The 21,976-nt window shown below is 29.2% G+C and overlaps 2 protein-coding genes across 6 annotated transcripts in view; one reads left to right on the top strand and one right to left on the bottom strand.

Annotated features, from left to right (window-relative positions):
- Positions 1-10,667, bottom strand: part of RhoGAP100F (Rho GTPase activating protein at 100F) — a 128,554-nt gene extending 117,887 nt beyond the window's left edge. For 2 of the 5 annotated variants that reach the window (XR_001343053.2, XR_001343054.3), the window contains exon 1: positions 10,420-10,663. The gene's annotated coding sequence lies outside the window, so the exon portion shown is untranslated. Of the gene's footprint in view, positions 1-10,419 lie in introns of all 5 variants that reach the window. The other 3 variants (XM_014419441.2, XM_014419445.2, XM_067045769.1) reach the window with 2 other exon arrangements.
- Positions 10,668-10,834: 167 nt separating this feature from the next.
- On the top strand, positions 10,835-17,346 carry frc (fringe connection). The gene is made up of 2 exons (XM_014419447.3): positions 10,835-11,054; positions 11,188-17,346. The coding sequence occupies exon 2, from the start codon at positions 11,330-11,332 to the stop codon at positions 12,326-12,328; it is 999 nt and encodes a 332-aa protein (XP_014274933.1). The 5' UTR covers positions 10,835-11,054; positions 11,188-11,329; the 3' UTR covers positions 12,329-17,346.
- The last annotated feature ends 4,630 nt before the right edge of the window (positions 17,347-21,976 follow it).

Genomic DNA, 21,976 nt, shown 5'->3' with positions numbered 1-21,976 from the left:
TGTTTTTTTTGTTTTGTTTTTTGTATTTTAAGCCAATGTATAAATTATTGAATTACATAGTACCTATCTTACCTCGACTCAGCACAGGCCAATCTTCTGTATGATAAGACGAATCCCCTTATCTCAGGTTCATTTGGACCTGGACTTCTGCCACTTGCAGATGAGATTCCAGTGCTCACCCCGAGGGTGTATGAAAGGATTGGGGTCAAGGTTCCTCTCTTCATATTACCATTATGAATATCGTTATGTGTTATCGGAGGCAAGTCGGGAGGCCTATGGGTAGGACTGGTCTCAAATAGTGGGCTTTCCCAACCATACCGACAATTCAGACGATATTGGACTGCGATTGCCTTTCCGCAAACTTGAATCCTAGAGGTGTAAAGATCATAAAAAAATACCAAGCCAATCAACTTCAATTTGGACTTTCACATCAGTAAATTAATGACAGAATTTTTAGTGCTATAAACTTTTATCATTAAGCCTTTTACTTATGGAGAAGACGTATCTTACGAGCTTATTCACCTAATACTACAACGAGGTTTGTTGTGGTTGTGAAATCGACTCAACGATTTCAGGAAAACCTAGAAGAGCACACCCTAAAGTCTTAAAACCAACGAGAATAGTTTTAAGTCGTGATACGTTTATCTGGATGAATCCACGTTCGGATCAAAAATCAAACATCGAAATTGGCAAATGTTTAGCATTATGTAAAAATATAGATATCTTGCTAAAATATTTTAAAATGAGAGAGAGGGAGCAAACGTCAATTACAAATACATTACCATAGCAAACCCATTAACTAATATCCTAAATAGACTAATAAAAACGAAATAAGAAAAATATTTTGCTCAACCTGCTGAAAACTTAAGCTTTTTCGAGAAACTTTTCTTTACAGAATTAAAATAAATGAAGCTTCCTTCATTTTAAATCATTTTTTCAAGATTTTTTCGAAGATAAACTTTTAATTAAAAAAATAACTGTCAACTATCAACTACAAATTGTGTATATTATATAAAAGGACCTTATTAAGCACGCGGTTTAATAGTTTAAGAGAAGAACTTGCCACAAACCAATTAAAGAGAAAAGAAATATTTTGGAGGATGAAGATACAAAAAGTATATTAAGGTAGAACGAACATATGAATCAGATAGAAGTAAGAATTCCAAAATTGATGATGGAATGGGAAACTGAAAATAAAAGGGAAAGCTCTAGTATACAATGGAGAGATAAATGACGAAAAACCCAGCTGAGATATAGAATGACAGAAGAGGTGGCGGCAGAATTTGTTCTCAAGACAGGCAACAACCAACTTTCAAACATGAAAATTTATGGCTGCCTATTGTATGGCAGACAAATTAGGAATCTTGCTTTCGAAAGGAGATTGGCCAGTGACAGAGTTCGACTAAAATGAATTGAAATATGCCTTCACAGAAATCATCAATAGTTTAGAGTTTGGAAAGCTGACCGAGGACTTTTAAGACACGTCAGATCAAAAAAGGGTCCGATATGAACTCATAAAATATGATTCATTATAAAAATCCGTAACCAATATTACCCCAACCCATGAGGAATTTCAGAGTACTCAATTTCAATAGAGGATCCTATTATTTTTTTATTATTTTTAATTTACTTATTGATATTTACAACTGTACATAAAATACATCAAGTAAATTGGAGGAAATCATAATGGTATGGTACAAGCATGTAGAGGAACTACCCATTGGTAGCACTCTACCTATTATTTCATAACAGATTCCACAAGAGAAAATTTTATTTACAATCACGTAATTAGAAAAAAATTAAACTAAAGATATTATAGGTGGAGCTAATGGTTCTTTAATATATGGTATTTCACATTTTAGGAATGTAATAATAAATAAAACATTTATTCCATATATCGATTTAAATAAAAATTTATTATTGTGCAATTAGTAAGTTAGGGAGGGATTCGAGTGAGCACGAATCACAAGATAATCTCGCAGTTATCTACTAACCCAGTTTCAGTAAGTTCAGTAGAAATAGTTTTAAACAATTTATTATTACCAGATGTCTCGACCCATACTGTAGATCATCATGACAATTCTGATGGATGGAGGTTTACACTAAGAAATCATTTAGTTATTAATTGAAACATTTTTTCAAAACGTTATTTCTTGACTGCAACCCTGACCACCTTCTAATTCACAAACGGTCAGGTCATTCATCAATATAAAACAAGTTCGTTTTGTTATAATTACATTTTTATATCCATTATTATTTATCTAGATGTGATAAAGATGAAATATTAATTTTTTAAAATAAATTCTCAAGGTGACAATTAGGAGAAAAATAATAGAAAAAACAAATTGTATACCTTTTAGAAAAAATTGGTATATGGTAATATTTTTGTCGGGTCCATTCATATTAATTAATGTTATTTGAAAAATAAACTATTCCTAATATAGTTCAACCGAGGATGCATTATTCATGAGGAAAATTGAGATATAATAATATTTTAAATTGATTCCAGTTCCAGCAAGAGCATGTTGCGTACTTCCGTTTAATGATGCTTACCAATCCAAATGAGTTCAACGTAGCGATTGCTTTGTAAGCGATTCAGGCCGCCCTCCCAACGTATTTGGATAAATCAGCAATGTTGGCTAATTCGGCAATCGGCAATTGTTCGAATTAACCAGATATTTTTATACTACTACAAAACACTCCAGTGGAGCTAATAAAGGAACTTCCACTATTAACTAATAATTCTTCTTCCAATTGGATCCATCCTATATTTACAATGATACAAATACACATCGTTCATATTCAACACAAATCAATACATAGTATTTATCGGGGTAGATTGTAACAACAATATTGATAGCAAACTGACAGAAATCAAAATGACTTGATTTTATTGCTGCTCTTTTATTATTATTGAACATGTAAGGGGTATATTAAGGAATAGCAAATATGTCTAGAAATAAAACACAGCTTATATGTTTAAAGTAATACAGATAATTTTTTTTTCTTGTTCTAAACCCTATGGGTGTATAGGTTTTGATGTATCGGGAGGTGGATAACAATAATGGATGGAATCTCTTTTACTGTACTTGAAACGCATTTTAAGAAGAAAATGAGGAAGATACACAAAACGACTGGAAATTGGCAACCTGGATCAAGTCTGCTGTCTGATAACGGGACTCGCCAGGTTTCGTGAAGTCAGTAGTCAGTAAGTTAGTAATCATCAGTCGAGTCTGAGACTGGTTATGTACACTTGTCACCTCAGTGGGTGTTCTGTTGGTGTTAACGTCTGAAAAAGTAGGTTAGAACAGTCTTGGAGGCTATCAAATAATTTGATGTGCCTCCGTGGAATGAACTCCGTTACTGTCGGCAGTCTATGTGCCTTATGGATGTAGTAAATTTCCGCTATTTGTATATTTCACAACACGTATCAGGATACAGCTCTGAAACTGTCTTTTTTTTTTTTGGTCGGAGAATACTTTTGTATATCAATAATCTGAGGCGAAGAGAAATGTAAGAATATGTTAACAGATGATAGGCCTGTAAGACTTGGTTCTAAACAGCTTGATTTTCTTAAGACAGTTCCAGGTGTCTGTCAAGGGTGACACCCAGGTACAATACACTGTCTGCCGACCTGTTCTCGTACTCGTTTATCCTATAGACTTCAGGGAGAGGGCGCTTGTTCTTGTGAAGGAAGAAAGTAATACAGTTGTTCTTCCTGGTACTGAAACTGTAATATTCAGCCCTTGCAGTTTCTTAGTTATATCCGTATAAGCCCTCTCCGTCTGCCGTAGAGATGTCTCTGCATTTATTGATTTAGTGATTTTAATAAATATAAGATAGGAATATATGTTAAAAAAAAGTAACGTGTTCTCCCGATATGTACGGAATAAAAGATCCTCAGTGTTAAAAAGGAATAAGACATGATGGATTTATTTAAGGATGGAATAACCATAAATGGAGTACAATATTAATAATACAAAATAAAAAAGAATGAGCTTTATAATTATAAGTTGTTTCAGTTACAAATAATAAGGCTTCATTTTTAACTTAAGTTAATATAAACATATTTTTGTTCATAACTAAGTTCAGAATAACGCAAGGAAATAATGTGAGCCTTATTTTATTCAAAACATTAACATTATCTTTTAGACATTCTCTCCACAAATGTCACATTCACTATCTCATCGAGTACATCCTGCATAGGAACATCTCAAACAGGATATATTTTAATTATTTATTATATATTAAAATTTTAATCCAGCTTAGTTTTAACTTTCTTTTTCATGTGATATTTTACCACACACCAGACGCATTCGTCTTCAGTCCAGTCACTAAAACTAATGAATCTCCATCACAAAACTTTTTTTTTGGAAGCTCTGTCCTTTTTTTAAGGATTGATCAATATTTTCAATTTTTGCATTCTTTCTTTCTTGTTATTTTCTTCTTTAATATTTGTTCTCATTAACTGATGATACACGGCCATTTTTGAACATTTAATTATAGGACTTGCAATTGTCGAAGGAACTTCTTTCTTGGCTTAAATTGTGGGTTTTGCTAGTCACTACCTATAATAAATATTCCATGCAAATATAATAGGATATTTTGAGCCATGGCAGAGCTGTTTTATAGGAAAACCTGTTTTATATTTTTTTGCTATTTTCGGAAAAAAATTTTATTAAAAAAACCCAACTACAAATACAGCTAGCATCATTTTTCACAAAATGAGTTTCCGTAAAGTCATAAATTCCTCTATGCAATAATGAATCTTTTTCGTTTAAAAAACAGTTGTAAACCTGTCAAAAATGCATTCAAATATGGGAGTTCTTCATATAAACCGCTTTGTTTCAAAAGCAGCCAGGTCCTGTGGGGGAACAGCTTCACTAGGCCTATTGTTGATTGTTTACTCTATATTTGAAAATTTATATACCCATATTATATTAAATTAAAATACCCATATTTTTTTTTATGAAACTATGGTCTAAAATAGCAGTTGAATAGCTACGGATTGGCTCATTGATTTTTACTTTGCTTAAAATTTGGTATCCAAAGAGTTGGTTGCAGGGCCATTCAATGGTTTCTAACCACATCCCCGAAACCATGAGACAGCTCTCAAGATTAAAAAATCTATAAGAAGTTGTCATAAATAAAATCTGAATCTAAACTAAAAAAAGAATCTAGTTCAGTAGTGAATCAAACACTGGTTAATGTTAAACCTTGAATAGTGAAATAAGACACAAATTTGTGTATCAGATAGAAAATTAGATAACAGTAAGAATAAATGGAGGTATTAATTAATATGGTGGGTGACAAACTAAAAAAATGAAATATGTTGATTTAGAAAAGTGATCAGGTTGTAAACTAATTAAGTATAAAATGAACATTATATTATTGGTCCAAATCCTCCCATCTACACTTCGGTCACTCCTCGGACGTTTACGCGTCTTCAGTGTTTATCAGGGGGATCCACTCGTTACTAAGCCCTACAAACTTGCAGCTGGCATCTAAAATATAATTATATTTATTGGTACTAGTATTCTTTTTAGATACAAACCATAACTACAATTTTTAAATGTTTCAGATTCTAGCTTAATTTGTTTCACTGTGATTGTCACGCATGAATAGGTGCACTAGCAAATTCTAGTAGTACTATTGCAAATGTTAAGTTATACGACTATAGTGGCTGCGACAGCTTTCACTATCACAGCGACATTAAGAGTCACGATTTGAAATCTAATAATTAAAACTAACAACCGTTGTTTACATCGTCTCTCGCTGTAACAATACAAAGAACTCTATTAGGGTGTTATCAAGTCTACGTGTCACTGCTTCATGTCGTTACTTTCTTAAGATCTATGGCGAAAATTAATCTCGTAATGGAAGTTGTAATTTTTATGCTAACTAAATTATTAAAGATAAATAACAAACAAAAGGACAAAAGATGAGAAATCATTATTTTTTTTTAATGACGTATTATGATTTAAGGTAATTTCACGCTGGATATTCATTAAATGAATAATTATAATTAGCCAAGCGTGAAACTTCATATCTGAGTAAACAATCTATTCCTTTTAATGCCTTATTAATGTTTTATGTTGATGGTTGAATGGAAACAAAGTAAAATAAATATACCTCTTTATAAGCTGGAAGATTGCTGATTTTCCGTGTATATTAATAAATTAATAATGTATATGGTCGGGGTGCGGTCAATTTAAACTCAAATAGTTATATTTTGAACCATTTTTATTTGAGCCAACGTTTCGCCCCACATTGCAGGGCTTCGTCAGGGCTAAAAAAGATACAAACACTTAACATAAGTAAATGGAAAATTACGAGGGTATAAAATGAAACGTAAAAATTAAATGTTATAAACAATCAATGAAAACGGAAATAGTATGGAATGGCTCAAATAAAAATGGTACAAAATATTACTATTTGAGTTTAATTTGACCGCACCCGGACCATATTCCATTTTTAATATACACGAAAAATCAGCAATCTTCCAGTTTATAAAGAGGTATATTTATTTTACTTTGTTTCCATTCAATCATCAACATCTTTATAAGAATTCATTTCCCAGGAATTTGTTTAAGATAGATTCTCGCATTATTATTTAGTAAAAAAGATACTGTATTATAATAAGCCAAAGAAAAGAAAAATCTTACAGGTAAAAACACGATTACTGTAAAGAGTTTTCTTTCTGTTTATACAAATAGGTTTTTCTTTTACTATTTCGTACCCGGCTAGTATCCCCTAATGATACACCATTTGATAGATGCTGAATGTAACTCGAAAAATCGAACGTAGGATCGAAGAAGATGTGCATAATCCTCCCATTTCCAGGATGTTCCAAAGCCGCTTCGATAGTGAAGAGATTGTCCACTCAACCCGGGACTGCAATAACCTCCCTTGCCAGAGAAATATCAAAACAATTGGATCCCTTAATATGGACAAAGACTCACTACAGTTATAGATAGCTGATTCACGGAGATTATCATAAGCAATAAACCTTATTATTATCCTTAAATACAGCCAACATATTACTGCGAGTGAAGATACGGGCACTGTCTAGAACAGCGGTTCCCAAACTGGGTGCCCCAAGCCTATGGCCACGATATCGAAATATAACAAACACAAAATTAAATAGAAATAGCAAATTTACAGTGCTTTCTAGCATTTATTTTGTCCTTTTTTTCCTATTATCCTAAATACTCAACTGCATTAAGGATAATATTCGAGACATTTTCATATTTATTTTAGCACAATAAGGGTACCATGAAATTTTTTAAGGTCTTCAAGGATGCCACAAAAATTTTTTAGCCACAAAAATTTTTTAGCCCAAAAAAATTGCAGTGACAAAAGCTTGGAAACCACTAGTCTAGAAGTCCTGAAAGTATATGTTTGTAATTTGTGACTGTGTAATTAGCAACAGTATTCGTAGAACTGTTATATTTTTATGTTTCTATCAGAGAAAGAAATGCTCATTCCGCAAAAGAAAGGAATTACTCAACCAGAACTATTTTTAAGTCATTTTCTGAAAACTTATGAAATTAGACTTAGTTAATCAGTCAACCAAAAGTAAGTAGTACATATTACTGCTGTTGTTGTTGATTGTTGCTTAAAGGCGTAAAAGCCTCTGGTCATCAACGCCTATGGCATGATAAAAGTATAAAAAAAGTAAATAAATAAAAAATATAGAAATAAAAATAAAAAAACAATTTATAAAAATATATGAAAGGAATATGGTCCGGGTGCGGTAAAAAAAAACTCAAATAGTAGAAATATACTATTTTAATGAGCCAACGTTTCGCCCCACGTTGCAGGGCTTCTTCAGGGCTATTTTGACGGCAGTCAAAACAAAAATGCATTTAACACGTATATTTCTACTATTTGAGTTTTTTTTTTACCGCACCCGGACCATATTCCTTTCATCTTTACACACGGTCAACCAATAATCTTCCAGTATATAAAAATATATATATATATATCTGAAAATACATATTACTGCTTTGCTAACCTATATGAGAGTACATATCAGATATTTTCTTACATACATTTTTCTTTAAGTACATATTCAGATATATATTTTTTTAAAAATATGTAAACCTATTTGAGACTACATATCAGATATTTTCTAAATTTTTTGGTAAGAAATAACTCCTTTTCCTGCTAAAACTATTCCAATTCCAAATAATTTGAGGTCAATATACTCAAATAATTAATTAAATAACTATGTGTTTTAAGAAAATTAATTTTGATAAGAACAAAAAAAACACACCACTTTAGCTATAAGCCTCATTTAATATAATTATTATTTGACATTTAAACCGCAATATTATTTCTTTGCTTTTAATTTTATAAAAAAATAAAGTATAAGTAATACAACAGAGATTGAGAAGGTAATATATACAATGTTACACATAATTAACTGTTAGAGAAATAAATATTATATAGATATGATAAATTACCTATTAAAATAAAATACTCTTTAATGTTTAACCTTAAATGGTAAAATAAGGCACAAATATTGTATAGCACATAGAAAATTAGATAATAGTAAGGATAAATAGAAGTATTAATTAATAAACATGAAATATGTTAATATAGAAAAGTAATCTAGTGGTTGTAAACTAATCACAAATAAGATCAATATTATATTATTGGTCTAAAGTAAAGTGGCGTATCTGCAAATTCTACAATCCTTGGGTTTCATTGCATTTTAATTTGATTTTCTCATTTCTTCGCAATGCTATAAAGACCTAAATGAATACCTGATATCAATTAAATATACAAATAATTTGAATTGAAATTATAAACTAGCATTTACCTTATATCTGTAACAATAATTCAAACACATTCTTATCAGAAATTTGCAAAACATCTACTTTAGTTCTGGTCCAATGATTTATAAATAAGAGATTTTTGACAATGGACGATTATAATTATAATTGACATTAACATTTCAATCTTTATTACAAAAAGAAAACTGAATGTGTCATAATTAACCTTCCTATACTCATGTTTCAAATGGAAAGAAAAATGGTCAACTAATTTATATTTTTCTTCTTCTTTTAAAAAGACAAATTTTTATATTAATATCATAATTGTTATCATTAGATTGTGCCCAGTTTACTAAAAAGTGGAAGTGCAGTAACAAAGTCTAGGGACTCCTAAACTAATTGGCCTCATGGTTATTGTTAGTTGGAATACTTGCAAAAGAAACAGTAATATATAAATATCTTATTGATAACTTAAGCCATTTCCTATTCTACGGAGTTCATCAGTTAACTGGAAACATTAGGCTACTATCACATAATTTAGTTTAAAAATAAAGGGGTAAAAACCTTCAATGTTAATGTGCACTATCATTTGTAATGTTATATCTATGATAGTTATTCATCCAATGGTTACATAAAGCATTGAGGCATAGAACACATATCAAATAGCAAGAAAGGTAAACGGGCACCTGGGAAATACATTACAAGAAGAAAAGAACAAGATAATTAAGTCGAATTAGAAACTTTGGGTGAATTCATATTAAAAATATAATGAAGTAGTAAAAAGGTCAGTATTACTGGAAGGACTACTAATAGTAAAATATTTTAAAAAAATAAACTTAAACAACATTAAAATAGAACATAGCAAAAACTTGTTAGAAAATCTAGCTGAAATCATAAAATTAATAACAATAATATTTCTCACATAGCCATCACAAGAGAAAAGATAACAGTAATGGTAATTAGGTAACAGTTTGTTACCTACCCTTGTTTATCAGTCTTTGCCTTAGCAGTTGTCAATGTCAGTCAAAACTGTCCCTACAGAAATAAAAGAAGTAAAATAGGAATAAAAGAATGGGATTAATGAAAATGGAGATATTTATATGTGATAGAGATATTAATATGAGACAGAGAAAGATAAATAGACTGAGACAGAGACAATGAGTGATTAAAATAATGTTTTAAACACACAAAAATAAAAAAATAATTAAATAATATGGATAAATATTTGTAAAATTTTAAAAATTATTACGATATTCCTTCAAGATAATATGATGACATATTTCAGGTATTTTAAAATTTAGATGAAACAGCACATTAAAGAAATTCATCACACAAAACCTATTCCATCACTGAAACTCCAACAAGTAATTAAACTAATCACATAAGTAAGGCACAATTAAGAATTATAAAAGTAACATGATATTTTAGAAGTTAGAGAACAACAAAAATTAAATACTTATGCATACATACAAAAATAAAATAAAATTAAAAAAATATATATATAAACACACATATATACATACATACATAAGTGTATGTATAAAAAAAAAATATTACTTTCAATGGATTTAAAGTAAAAATCTGTCAATGCTACATCTATAATATATCGATAAAGAAAAAATTATGTTATTATACTTACAAATTAAGAAACTGCATCAAACACTGTTCTTATGTATATAATCACTAATTCAATCTTTCCATATTATGTTTAAACAATAACCAAATGGGTGTTTTTTAAATAATTACGGTAATGATAATAGTACTATCACTGCATTGAAAACGTAAAGACCACCCAAACCATTAAGATCAGAAACCTTTTCCTCTCGACCCAAGTTTCGATTTCAGTAAGACAGCAAAATTTGTAAAGTTCACCACTCAAAGCGCTACAATCAGCTACAAAGAAAATACTCTGTTTTTGGTTTAAGAAATAATTTATAATATATATTTTTTAAATGGTTTCCAGCTTTGAAATTTCGATTTTACAGTTAGAGGAATGATTTTAAACATTATCCGTTTATGACATTGGACGTCAGTAACATAATGGCTGTGGTGTATTATAGCATCAGCGGTCACTCGTAAACCGAGCCGCTTATCAGTCAGGACGTGGTTGTTAAAGTCATTATTGGTGCCGTTTGATTCATAGTTAAATTTGCTTAGGTAATCGCAATGTCCTTCATAGCATATTTTTGTATTCTTCTATATAGCTGCAGATATTCGTTCTCATCAAATGTTACCGTTTTGTTCGTAAATGATTTAAAAAATATATAATACCAGGTAGAGAATTTAATTTAAAATAATTTTATGATTAACTTTTGCTCATATCTCTCATCATGTATAAATTTAAATTTATTTTTTCATTGATATAGTTTTTCCTTAAATGTTAAGTTTCATTTGTTGATTTTTTCAGACATCACAAGAAATGTAAGGAAGATGGAAATTTCTTATCTGTGAAACATGATATTGATTCAATCATTCAACATCAGGAAGTATAAATTGTATGAAGACCCTTATTTTGCAATTCATGGATATATATTCTGCTTAGCCTCAAAATGACGTCCATAGAAATTATATCAAGTGATAAGGAACCCTTGATTGAAGAGCAAACTGATAAACCTTCAACTACATGGTTAAAAGTTTCTAGTGCTTTGTTTTATGGTGTTTCCTCTTTTATGATAACTGTTGTGAACAAGAGTGTTCTAACTAGTTATTCCTTTCCTAGTTTTCAAATGCTAGCTTTTGGACAAATGTTGACCACAGTTGTAGTTCTGTACTCATCCAAACATTTAAAAGTTGTGAAATTCTCAGATTTTGAATCAAGAACATTTTATCAACTGTTGCCTTTACCTTTTATATATATATCTAATATGGTTTTTGGATTAGGGGGTACAAAAGAACTAAGTTTGCCTATGTTTACCATGTTAAGGAGATTTTCAATTTTGATGACAATGTTTGCTGAGTTCTGGATTCTTGGTGTAAGACCAAAACTGCCTGTAAAAATATCTGTTGCACTCATGATTCTTGGTGCTTTTGTTGCAGCTACCACTGATTTAGGTTTTAATTTCCAAGGATATTTATTTGTTCTGCTTTCGGACTTTCTCACGGCATCAAATGGAGTATTTACAAAAAAAATTCTTGGAACTAATAAAGAAATTGGTAAGTATGGAATTATGTTCTATTGTGCCTTATTTATGTTACCATTTTCGTTTATAATCATGTGGCAAACTGGTGATTTAAAAATTGCAATTGATTATCCTACTTGGAGTGATCCAGGTTTTCTTGTACAGTTTTTTCTTTCTTGTGGGATGGGTTTTATTTTAAATTATTCTATCATTCTTTGTACCCAACATAATTCTGCTCTTACCACAACTATAATAGGTTGTTTAAAAAATATTTTAGTTACTTATTTAGGAATGTTTATTGGTGGTGACTATATATTTTCTACTAATAATTTCATAGGAATCAATTTGTCTGTGATAGGAAGTGTTTTATATACCTATGTAACATTTAAACCACCTCCTAAAATATCTTCCAGTAGTATTAAAGTCTGATGAATGTTTCCTATACCTTATCGAACAAATCCAAAATTAATAATGAATTTAATTTTATTAAGTGATATGCTTCTTTAAATAGTTTATTCAAAAATATAATTAATTATGAAATATTTAAGGAAAAGGTAATGATCAATTTCAATCACTTATTAAATATCGTATATTTCTTATTAGTTAATAAAAATTGTTTGTGTTTATTTAAATGTGTGAGTGTATGGTTTACACTCACAAAGAGATGTTTATAATTTAATTGTAATATTTACTTGTTAAGATGTGTTAGCAAGTATTTATACACAATATCTATCAGTTTCTAAAAACATTAAAATTACAGTATTTACTTACTATAGAATAACTTAAAAATATATAATTAAATTAATTGATTTTTTTATAATGACTGACATTTACACTCATCTCATTTCAGTCTATCATGTTACAATCTTATTTTATGCTTATATCAACGAGTCTAAGTTTGTTTTAATTACTTATTAATTTTTTGTATATATAATATAACCCGTAAAACTTTAAGACCTTCATTAATCAATTTGTCGAATATAAGACATTTGGGATTCTCATATCCATTTTGAATCTTTTAGTTCATCTAAAAATTCTTTTGATATAGAGAAAGGCAAAAAAACTGACCAGAATGGGGTCAAAAATTTTAATAAAAAATATATATATATAAGAAGATGGTCAGGGTTGCGGTCAAAAAGAACAAATAGTTTATAACACAGCCCTGATGAAGCCCTGTAAAGTGGGGCGAAATGTCAGACATTAAATAGTTATGAACTATTTGTTCTTTTTGACCGCAACCCTGACCACCTTCTTATATTTAAGTTTTACAGTCAACTATATATATATATATAAAATTAAGGTGTGATAAAAGCTATGAAATGCACAGCAGAATCCGAAGTCTTGTATATTAAACAAATTAGTTTTTAAAAATGATGTTGAAGTTTAATGGGTTATATAAATAAAAAAAAAAATTGATAGTCAATTAAAAAAGTTTTTCATTTCTGATCAAATTTTTCATCACTTTAATTGATATTAATTTTGCTAAATCTTAAATATTGCAAGTATCATTAACAGATACAGCTCGCTCTAAATGCTTTTTTGTTTTCAAAACCAAAAATTTGGTGATAAATCATCAGTATATACTTTTATTTGGTGATTAATAGATTTTTAAAAATATATGATATTAGTTTTTTAATTATCATTTTGATGAAGAATATTAGGATATTGAATTTACCGGGAGACTAGTTTTGCCACTGAACATTCTCGGTGGATCATTGTTTATGTTTAAATTGAAATAAGTCTTGTAGAGTAAGTTCATTATACTTATGATGTAATTTTTTCTATCAAGAGTTTTGTTTGGATAATTTTTTTTTTCTTTTGTCTCTTAAGTATTTGAACCAAATTATTTTTTTATATTTCATATTTATTATGAATCCCATCAGTTGTGATGTGATAGTTCTTTAACTTGAAATGAAGGGTTGTCTGTATAAAGCAAAAGTACAAGCAAATTAGTTTTTTCAAGATTTAATTTATAAAATTTGTAGATTTCTTGAAGTGCAAATATTGATCCAAAAAGTTACACTTTGTCCAGTCGTTGCTATACTCCTTTAGAAAAAAAAACTATTTATATGCATTTCGTCAAAACTTTTTCTTTTGAGTTAACAAGCTCTTGTCAATTTAAATAATAAAAAAAATTTATGATTGTAAAAAATTGACTATGTAATCTCTTTGTTTGAGATCAGTCAACATAAATTTATTTATTTAATTATTGAATAAGTATTGATTGAAAGTTGTAATAGAACAGAAGGATGAAAACCATTGAAAAATGTCTAATAAATGAGAAGACTAATAATAAAAGAGAAGAGAAATATGTTTTACCCTATGCAATTCTAACATAACTCAAAAATCTAACCTTTAAAAATAGATTTCATAGACTTGTATTTTATATTAAAACTCATTTTTGCTTAAAAATGTAAATGAAGAATACATCATTTAAAATCAACATCTAATTCTCATTGGATTTTGAATAAGTATTAGTTTTATAGATAATAAATATCTTAAACCTTAACCTTAATTTTAAATGTTTTAGTTATTTTAGTATTATATAGAAGGTGTGATGTAACTTAAAGATAATAGAATAATTGTTTAAAAAATATATTACTATATAAACAACCTAAATTTAAAGATTTTTTATTTTTTTCAGTAATGAAATTTTCTTAACCTAAAGTTCTATTATTATTCTCCATTTCTCTTTATTGTTGAATTGTTTTTTCTTCATTTTTCTCTTCTGATTTCTATGGGTGCTTATGTTATCTAGCATTAATAAGATATGTTAGAGATGGACTGAAATAAAGATTTATTTTAAAGTTTTTTGCTTTGAGAAGATTGTTAAAACGTAAGAGAATGGAGTATAGCAAATGCTGAGACCATCCTACTCCAGTAGAAATGCCTAGATGCTATGTATGTTTTTATACTGTTCATCTCCAGTCTCTATTACTTTCCTAATGCCGTCTGTTACAGTTGTCTCAATAGCTTTCTTGACACCATCTGTTGATGAAGTTATAATATCTCAAAAGAATGTATGATATTTATCATTCCAAGAAATTAACTAATTAAAGGAAACTTATATTAAACACTTCTCTAAAAAATATTTATTTTTTCCAAACTTGATTATTGCAACCTAAATTGAGAAACTGAAGTTTGAGTTTTTTGGCAATCCAGTGTCTTTTCATAAAATGTTAGACTAGCGAGTTTTCTCTTTGCTTGTTTATCTCCCCTAAAGTTCATATTAATTAAAAATATTATTATTACTTTAGTAAAACTTCAGTTATAGTCAGCTATGTTTTTTTAGCAACAATAAGTCGGTAGTCAATTTTCTCCCCCCCCCCCCCCCCACTACCAGTTTAATAAGATTGGGATTGTTTCTTTGGCTGAAAGCAATATGAAGTCTCTGGACAAATAGACCCTTTTTACTATTTCTCATGGTTATTGATCATAGGTCTAATTTGCTTATCCTCCAAATTAGCAATAATAATAGTAAATTCATCATACAAATTGTTCAGTTTAGTCAATTGTCAGGTGGAATTTTTGTAGTAAATTGTTGTTTTTGTAATTACATTCGGTTATTGGGACTATAAAATAAACATTATAGAGCATATTCATTTGCCATTAGCTGTGCTTTTTAATTCTGATGTTTGAATTCTTGTTAATCAACACTCTAGTTGAATCTCTTAATACATTTTATTCTGTATTTTGTACCTCATAAACAACTAAAAATTATGCAAACAAATTTGCACCATCTTGTCCAGGTGTTTCTAGTCTGAAAATAATTGTTTATTTAGTCCGTATTAAAGTTTTGAATGAGAAATATAATGTATCATGTAAAGTAATTATACTTCTGAATATTATCTTTAAATTATAGTTAATGCCTGGCAGTGTTTTTTTAATCCAATTCATTAAAGAAATCAACTCTCAATAAAATTTTGTAAAGTATTATTTTTATTTGTTAAGAACACATGTATGTATGTTTGTAGATGCATACATATGTATTAAGTATACATACAGTCATTGACTTATAGTTAAATAAGATAACTTTTTAGAGGTATTACTTTGTTAATTAAATTATTTATACATTATTAAACTAGGTTTCTATATTGTTTTTCTCTTGAAAAACATTGAGATTTTGTACAGTAAAAAACAAATTATGTAATAAATAATATAAGTTTATTATTGAACATATATACATATTATTATTAAGGGTTTAATTTAGTTTTCAGTTTCTTTGTTAATATTTTAAAAATTGAGGCGCTTATTCAAAGCTACTGTTCAGCTAAATGTTATTGATTTTTTTTTTTTTGTAATAAAATCTGATGCCTGTGATATGATTAACAATGTTTATGTTAAATAATATTAATTCTTTATTTTCATGTAGGTCCTGGTTTTGAGTCACAGATTAAACAACCTTTTCGAAAACATTTTATCACTCCGTCTCCATGTATTTTGAATTTAGGTTGTTTAGTAAATTTTTTAAGAATACTTTATTTCTGTAGTAATTGATTATTTACCTATTACCCTAAGCTCAAATTTTTGTCATATGATACATGTAAAGTAGAGCTTGAAACATGTTTTGTTATAAATACATGCTCGAGACCAGTATCTATTATTGAATATTTTTTTGAAGAGGCTGTGATACACTACATTATTTCTTAGACTATCTCATTTAAATTTAATCAATTAAAATTTATCGTTGATTGCACAAAAGTCATCAATTACAGGGTTCCTTAGTATCTTTTTTTACCAAAATTTTCATCATCTTCAGGTATTATTAAGTGATTAATTTACAATAAAATTTATCATAAAAGTAAATCAATCTCGTCTATAATTCTTTATGTTTCTACCCAATTTTATTCTATCACATGAACTATAAATAAATTGAAGACAGATGCGTGTATACATATCTTTGTTTTATTTATAAAATTTTATATTTACTTGTATTTAACTCCTTTTATTTTTTCTCCAGCTTATCTTTTTATTTTATTTTAAATGAGTAATTCTGAATTTAAAAATTGTTTCCAGTTAAATCTGCTCTAAAATTTCCATTTTGTTGCAGATAAACCTGATTTTATTATTTTACTTTATTGGGTTGAAATAACTTTGATAGGTCCATAAAAACATTTGGTGGTTTAGATATTCAATCACAAGCCACCATAGTAGTAGCTGCATTCTGCTACAAACTGTTTGATTTAACTGGAAATGTGCCTTGTTGTGTGAGTGTACTATATGTTTAAATATTATATGAAGTGTATATATATGAATTTTTGAGAATGTATAATTGCTCATACAAGTTCAATGATTGTGCCAATGGCAACTTTTTAGTTCCAAAATATGTGTGTGTGTATATATATCTACATATATTTACCTTGTAAATTATTTTAGAACTGAAATATTTTGTAAATAATTTATTAAAATATTATACCATTGAAAAAAATAAATTTTTTTTTCAGCCATCTTAGATCTGTACATGAACCAAAACTTTCCTTACTCATTACCATTTATATCAATGAGATGTAGTATGACATTCATTGTATTTGTTATTCAAATCTATTTTTAGTATTATTTTCTTCAAAACAGATTGGTATGCAGTATTTATTTACTACTACAATATATTGTAGCTACCAATCTCAAGAGTTGTTAAGTAAAGAAGACTTTTTGTTTTAAAACAGTTTAGAGATCTGATATATTTCCTATTGTCTTTTATAGTTGTTGTTTTTTTTAAACTTATTTATCCATTCAAGTGTTTCCTGTAACCGTTTTTTTATTATATTTTCCTTTTAATCTATGTGTTAGTCTTATTCTCGTAAAATATATCTATTTGTTTGTTTTTGGTAAACTGATATGCTGCTGAGACTATGATTGATGGTCTGATCTCTCATTACCGTCTAATATTAAATTTGTTTAGCGGGTCACTGAAGAGGATCTAGGAGGGTGAATTCCGGAGAGCGAATTTGTTGATCGGGTGAATTAAAAAATTGTGAAAGGGTGAAATTGGAGAAGCAGAAATGACAAGGAAAAATAGGAATGAATTGAAACATTTGTATTTGTTGTACAGACCGAAATTGAATGTAAAAGGAAACTGTAGGAGGAAAAAAATTGTTTATTATATCTTATTATTGTATCTCTTTTTTTCTGATTATACCATGTATGTGTAATTTATATATGTCCGATTACGGATTGATAAGTATGCTGTGTGAGATAGCAACCTGATATATTTAGGCAGCATAGATAAATAAAGTATTTCTCTAAAAACTAGATTCAGGTGTTAAAATATTTTCAAGACTCCATAATACTTATTCGGTACTTATATCCTTAGGTACTGTGAAGAAGTTGATAACTCGTTACCTAGTTAATACAACTTCTCAGCTTGTTTACAGTAGCTATGGGTATAATACTTTAGATTAGAATTATACCGAACAAATAAAACATTTGGTATATTTAGGTTCACTGAGGCCTGGATATAAAAAAAAAAAAATCTTGTATCAGGAAGTAAATAGTCAGAAGTTTCCATCCATACTCCTATAAAAATTGATCGACATTTGTTTAGTGTTACTGTATTTTTTCCACAGCTTATGTGCATTTTCTGTTAAAAATTAATTCAATTTAAGCAGCAGACATAGTAAATTTCTTGAAAAGAAGGTATTGACCTAATATTTCAAGTACACTCTGTCATTTCTGCTATTGGAGAAGGTAAAATCCCCTGGTTCCAGTAAGGGTTGAGTAAACAGATATACACAGTTAATAGTTATATTAAACAAATATATGCAAACTAGCTGTTTCTTTTGCTTTTCACTTAATATAAACCTGTTCTGTACAGATGGTGAGTACATGCCCAAGGGCCTCCGAAAATGTATGTGAAAAAACAAATGTTCCAATTTATATGGTTTTTGTTCTGTCTGAATTATTTTTCAAATAATGTTAAACTTTAATTATCAGCTAGTAGTAATTATTATATCTTTATTAAATAATTTAGAAAAAAAAATGTTAAAAATAACATAACATAAAAATATGTTAAAAATAACAAATATTTCAGAAAATATGTGATTTATAACAAAATATGTAAAAAAGGCCAAATATTTAAAAATATGTGAAATAAAAATGGCTTCTTTTGGACAGAAATGTCTTGAAACATCTTTAGTTAGTAAGGAATCGAATATATCTTGGTCAGGTAAAAATATGTGAAAACATAAAAATCCTATCCCTACTTATAACTATGTACAACAATAAAAAAAAAACTTTATAGCAGATTATTTACTGTCAAGTAAATTCTACAATAGACATATGTACATGTATTACTTCCCAAGATACAGTATTTCATAAACGTTTTTTAAAGAACATGGAGAAATTAAAATTTCATGAATTTATTTTGATAAATTTCATGAATATCACAATGAAGAAAATATTAATTATAAACTACCTTACAGTACATTCAATTAGCTTTAATGTGAGTTTTAACATACACATCTACGTCTAAAGGTGCCTCTAAGCGTTTGGTAAACTAATACAGATTCGTGCACATGCAAGCCCCTGAAAGAGTTATTTGGATTAGCTGGGACAAGTTGGCCGGCCCGTTGAGTGTCAGTTTTTAGGCAGAAATCGAAGAGCGCTTTTGCTGCCATACTTTTGTGTTCAGTTAGCATTATTTTAGAACCATCAAAGGATAAACATTTGTCATCTTCCAGTTTTAATGAATTGAAGAGTTTCTCCAACCTTCAGTTTCAATAATTAACTCCACTTTAAAATTGTATCGATTTGGTGTAAATATTTTGTTTTAAATCTTGTCATTTGACTTAACAATTTATTCTTTATTTAACAAAACAAATTATTAATTAAATCAACAAGTTTTTGATAAAAAGTCTGTAATGACAGTTGGATTTATTGAGGATATGGTAGCATTTATATTTTTCTCACCTACCACCTACTTAGGAGTTATTAACGCTTCCTTTCATTTTGCCTATCTTTATTCTGTTTATTTTTGCTATGAAAATACAAAATAATAGCCGATAAATTTCAAAAGCACACGCAAGCGTGTGGATAAGGACGTTTGTTGCTTCCTTTGTTTACCAAGGATTTGTACACGTCTTGGATTTGCAGCTAGTGTAGATAAAGCATAATGGTTATTAAGATTTTTTTTTCATAAATCAAAAAGTTTGTCCAAACAACTAGAAATCAATTTTAAGTGACTTTATTTTGACAAATGTCATTAAAACTACTACTCCTAAGAAGATGAACGTCATAAACTACTTTATAGCATATTCAAATACCTTTAATTTCAGAGTTAATAGACATCTATACGTCTAATGATTCTTAGATATATTTTTCCAAAATAAATTCACAAACTACTGATTTTTCGTTATGAAATGCTGCTTTTCAAAAAAGTTATTTCGGAAACTATTGAGGGTAAACAGCTGTATTAGGATTCATACAGGTTTGTTCTATAGCCCTGATGAATACCTGAAACTCAGGTCGAAACGTCGGCATAAATAAATATTTTTTTGTTTATTTATGTTGTTCTTCGCTGACCGCATCCCCCGACCATCTCCAATCAGTAATCTACGGTCCCTACATAATATTATATTTCATCTTTCCCTCTTTTCAATCTGCTACCATCTAGTTCCATGATTATCAATCAATTATTTTTTATTATTCGCTTATAAATTTTTTATTATTTATGATTCAATTCAATATTTTGCATAATTCCAAATTTGTTTGTATACTATTTCTTTTCAATTTTATGTACACTAAATGTTGGTGTTATCTCTTTCGTTCTATAGCCCTGACGAAGACCTGAAACTCAGGTCGAAACATTGGCACAAATAAATATTTTTTTTGTTTATTTATGTTATTCTTTGCTGACCGCAAGTTCAAGTATAAAGCAACGGCTTTCAAGCGCCTGAACAGAGTTATGCATTGGTATGAGCATTATCTAGAATTTAAAACTTGTATGGTTTCTTGCTGTGTGTCCTTTTGTTGAATGATACCGTCGCTTGCGCATAGGCAAACATGGTAGAGGTGAGACTACTGTTGGCTATTACCTCCGCTTTACATGACTTTTAATGTGAAAAGGATTAAAATAAAAATAGGCAAAATGAAAGATAAAGGTATTTATCGGCAAGGAGGTCCTACGTCATAAAAACTCATAGAAATGTTAATAGATTACCAATCAATTAAATTTTCATTCAAAAATTTTTATCAGATGCTTGTTATCTTTATAAATGTGCTTTGTTAAATAAATAAATAACCACTAAAGTTGATTGACAAGATTTAAAACTGTGTATTTATCTCCAATTGACAGAATATTAAATATGTAATCTTAAACTAGAGCTAATTATTAATTCCGAAGTTTGAAGAATTTTTTTAACTAACAAAAATACCGATAGCATAAATATTTTTCTGTTGACAGCTCTGTAAAAATAATTAGCACAAACGTATAGATGCTGCACAAAATGCAATTTGTAGCTGAAGGAGTCGAGTCTTCACAATAAACGTAGCGTCGCCGATTTGGATCCGGCCTGGGAGCTGACTTTAAAAGAGGGGTTGACTTTTATTTAGTGCTGGACCCACGGAATGATAACACCCCCTCACTCTGGTTGTGAATAGGTTGCTTCCTCCTATATGTCAGAAATGACAAGGTAGATAGGTGGATAACAAAAAAAGATGCAGCACCAGCGCTTTCTCAAAAATCTATACTCGACGGGTCCGCCACAAATTCTGCCCAACTTGAAGCCAATTCAAATAACCCATCCACACGCTTGTGTTGTGTATGCGCGAATTCTTCATCGTTTTGCATGTATATAATAGCGACTATATTCACGTATTTCCACCCATGAAAATTAAAATTAATTTTAATTAAATGTCCAAATGTTTTTAGGAGTTTTTACAGCTGTACGCACCTCTATAGCTCCTCTGAATTTAGTTAAACTGCTGAAAATTTGCACATGAATGTGATTGGCGCCTTTTGGAGGCTTCAAAATTTCCTCCCTCCATCGCCATTTTTTTTTTTCCGAGTTTTTAAAGGTTTTGACCCTCCAAATAGAGTCAGAAGACTGTTGTAGGAAGTGTGTTCAAGGTCAATAACCTGCT

The sequence above is a fragment of the Halyomorpha halys genome, unplaced genomic scaffold, assembly GCF_000696795.3.
Source record: "Halyomorpha halys isolate HHAL.00 unplaced genomic scaffold, Hhal_1.1 Scaffold238.1, whole genome shotgun sequence".
NCBI classification, from domain to species: Eukaryota; Metazoa; Arthropoda; class Insecta; order Hemiptera; family Pentatomidae; genus Halyomorpha; species Halyomorpha halys.
The sequence above is the reverse complement of the archived record's forward strand: the minus strand, read 5'-3'. Positions and strand labels throughout refer to the sequence as shown.

Coding starts and splice junctions, on each gene's coding strand:
- frc (XM_014419447.3), top strand. CDS start 11,330: ATGACGTCCATAGAAATTATATCAAGTGATAAGGAACCCTTGATTGAA.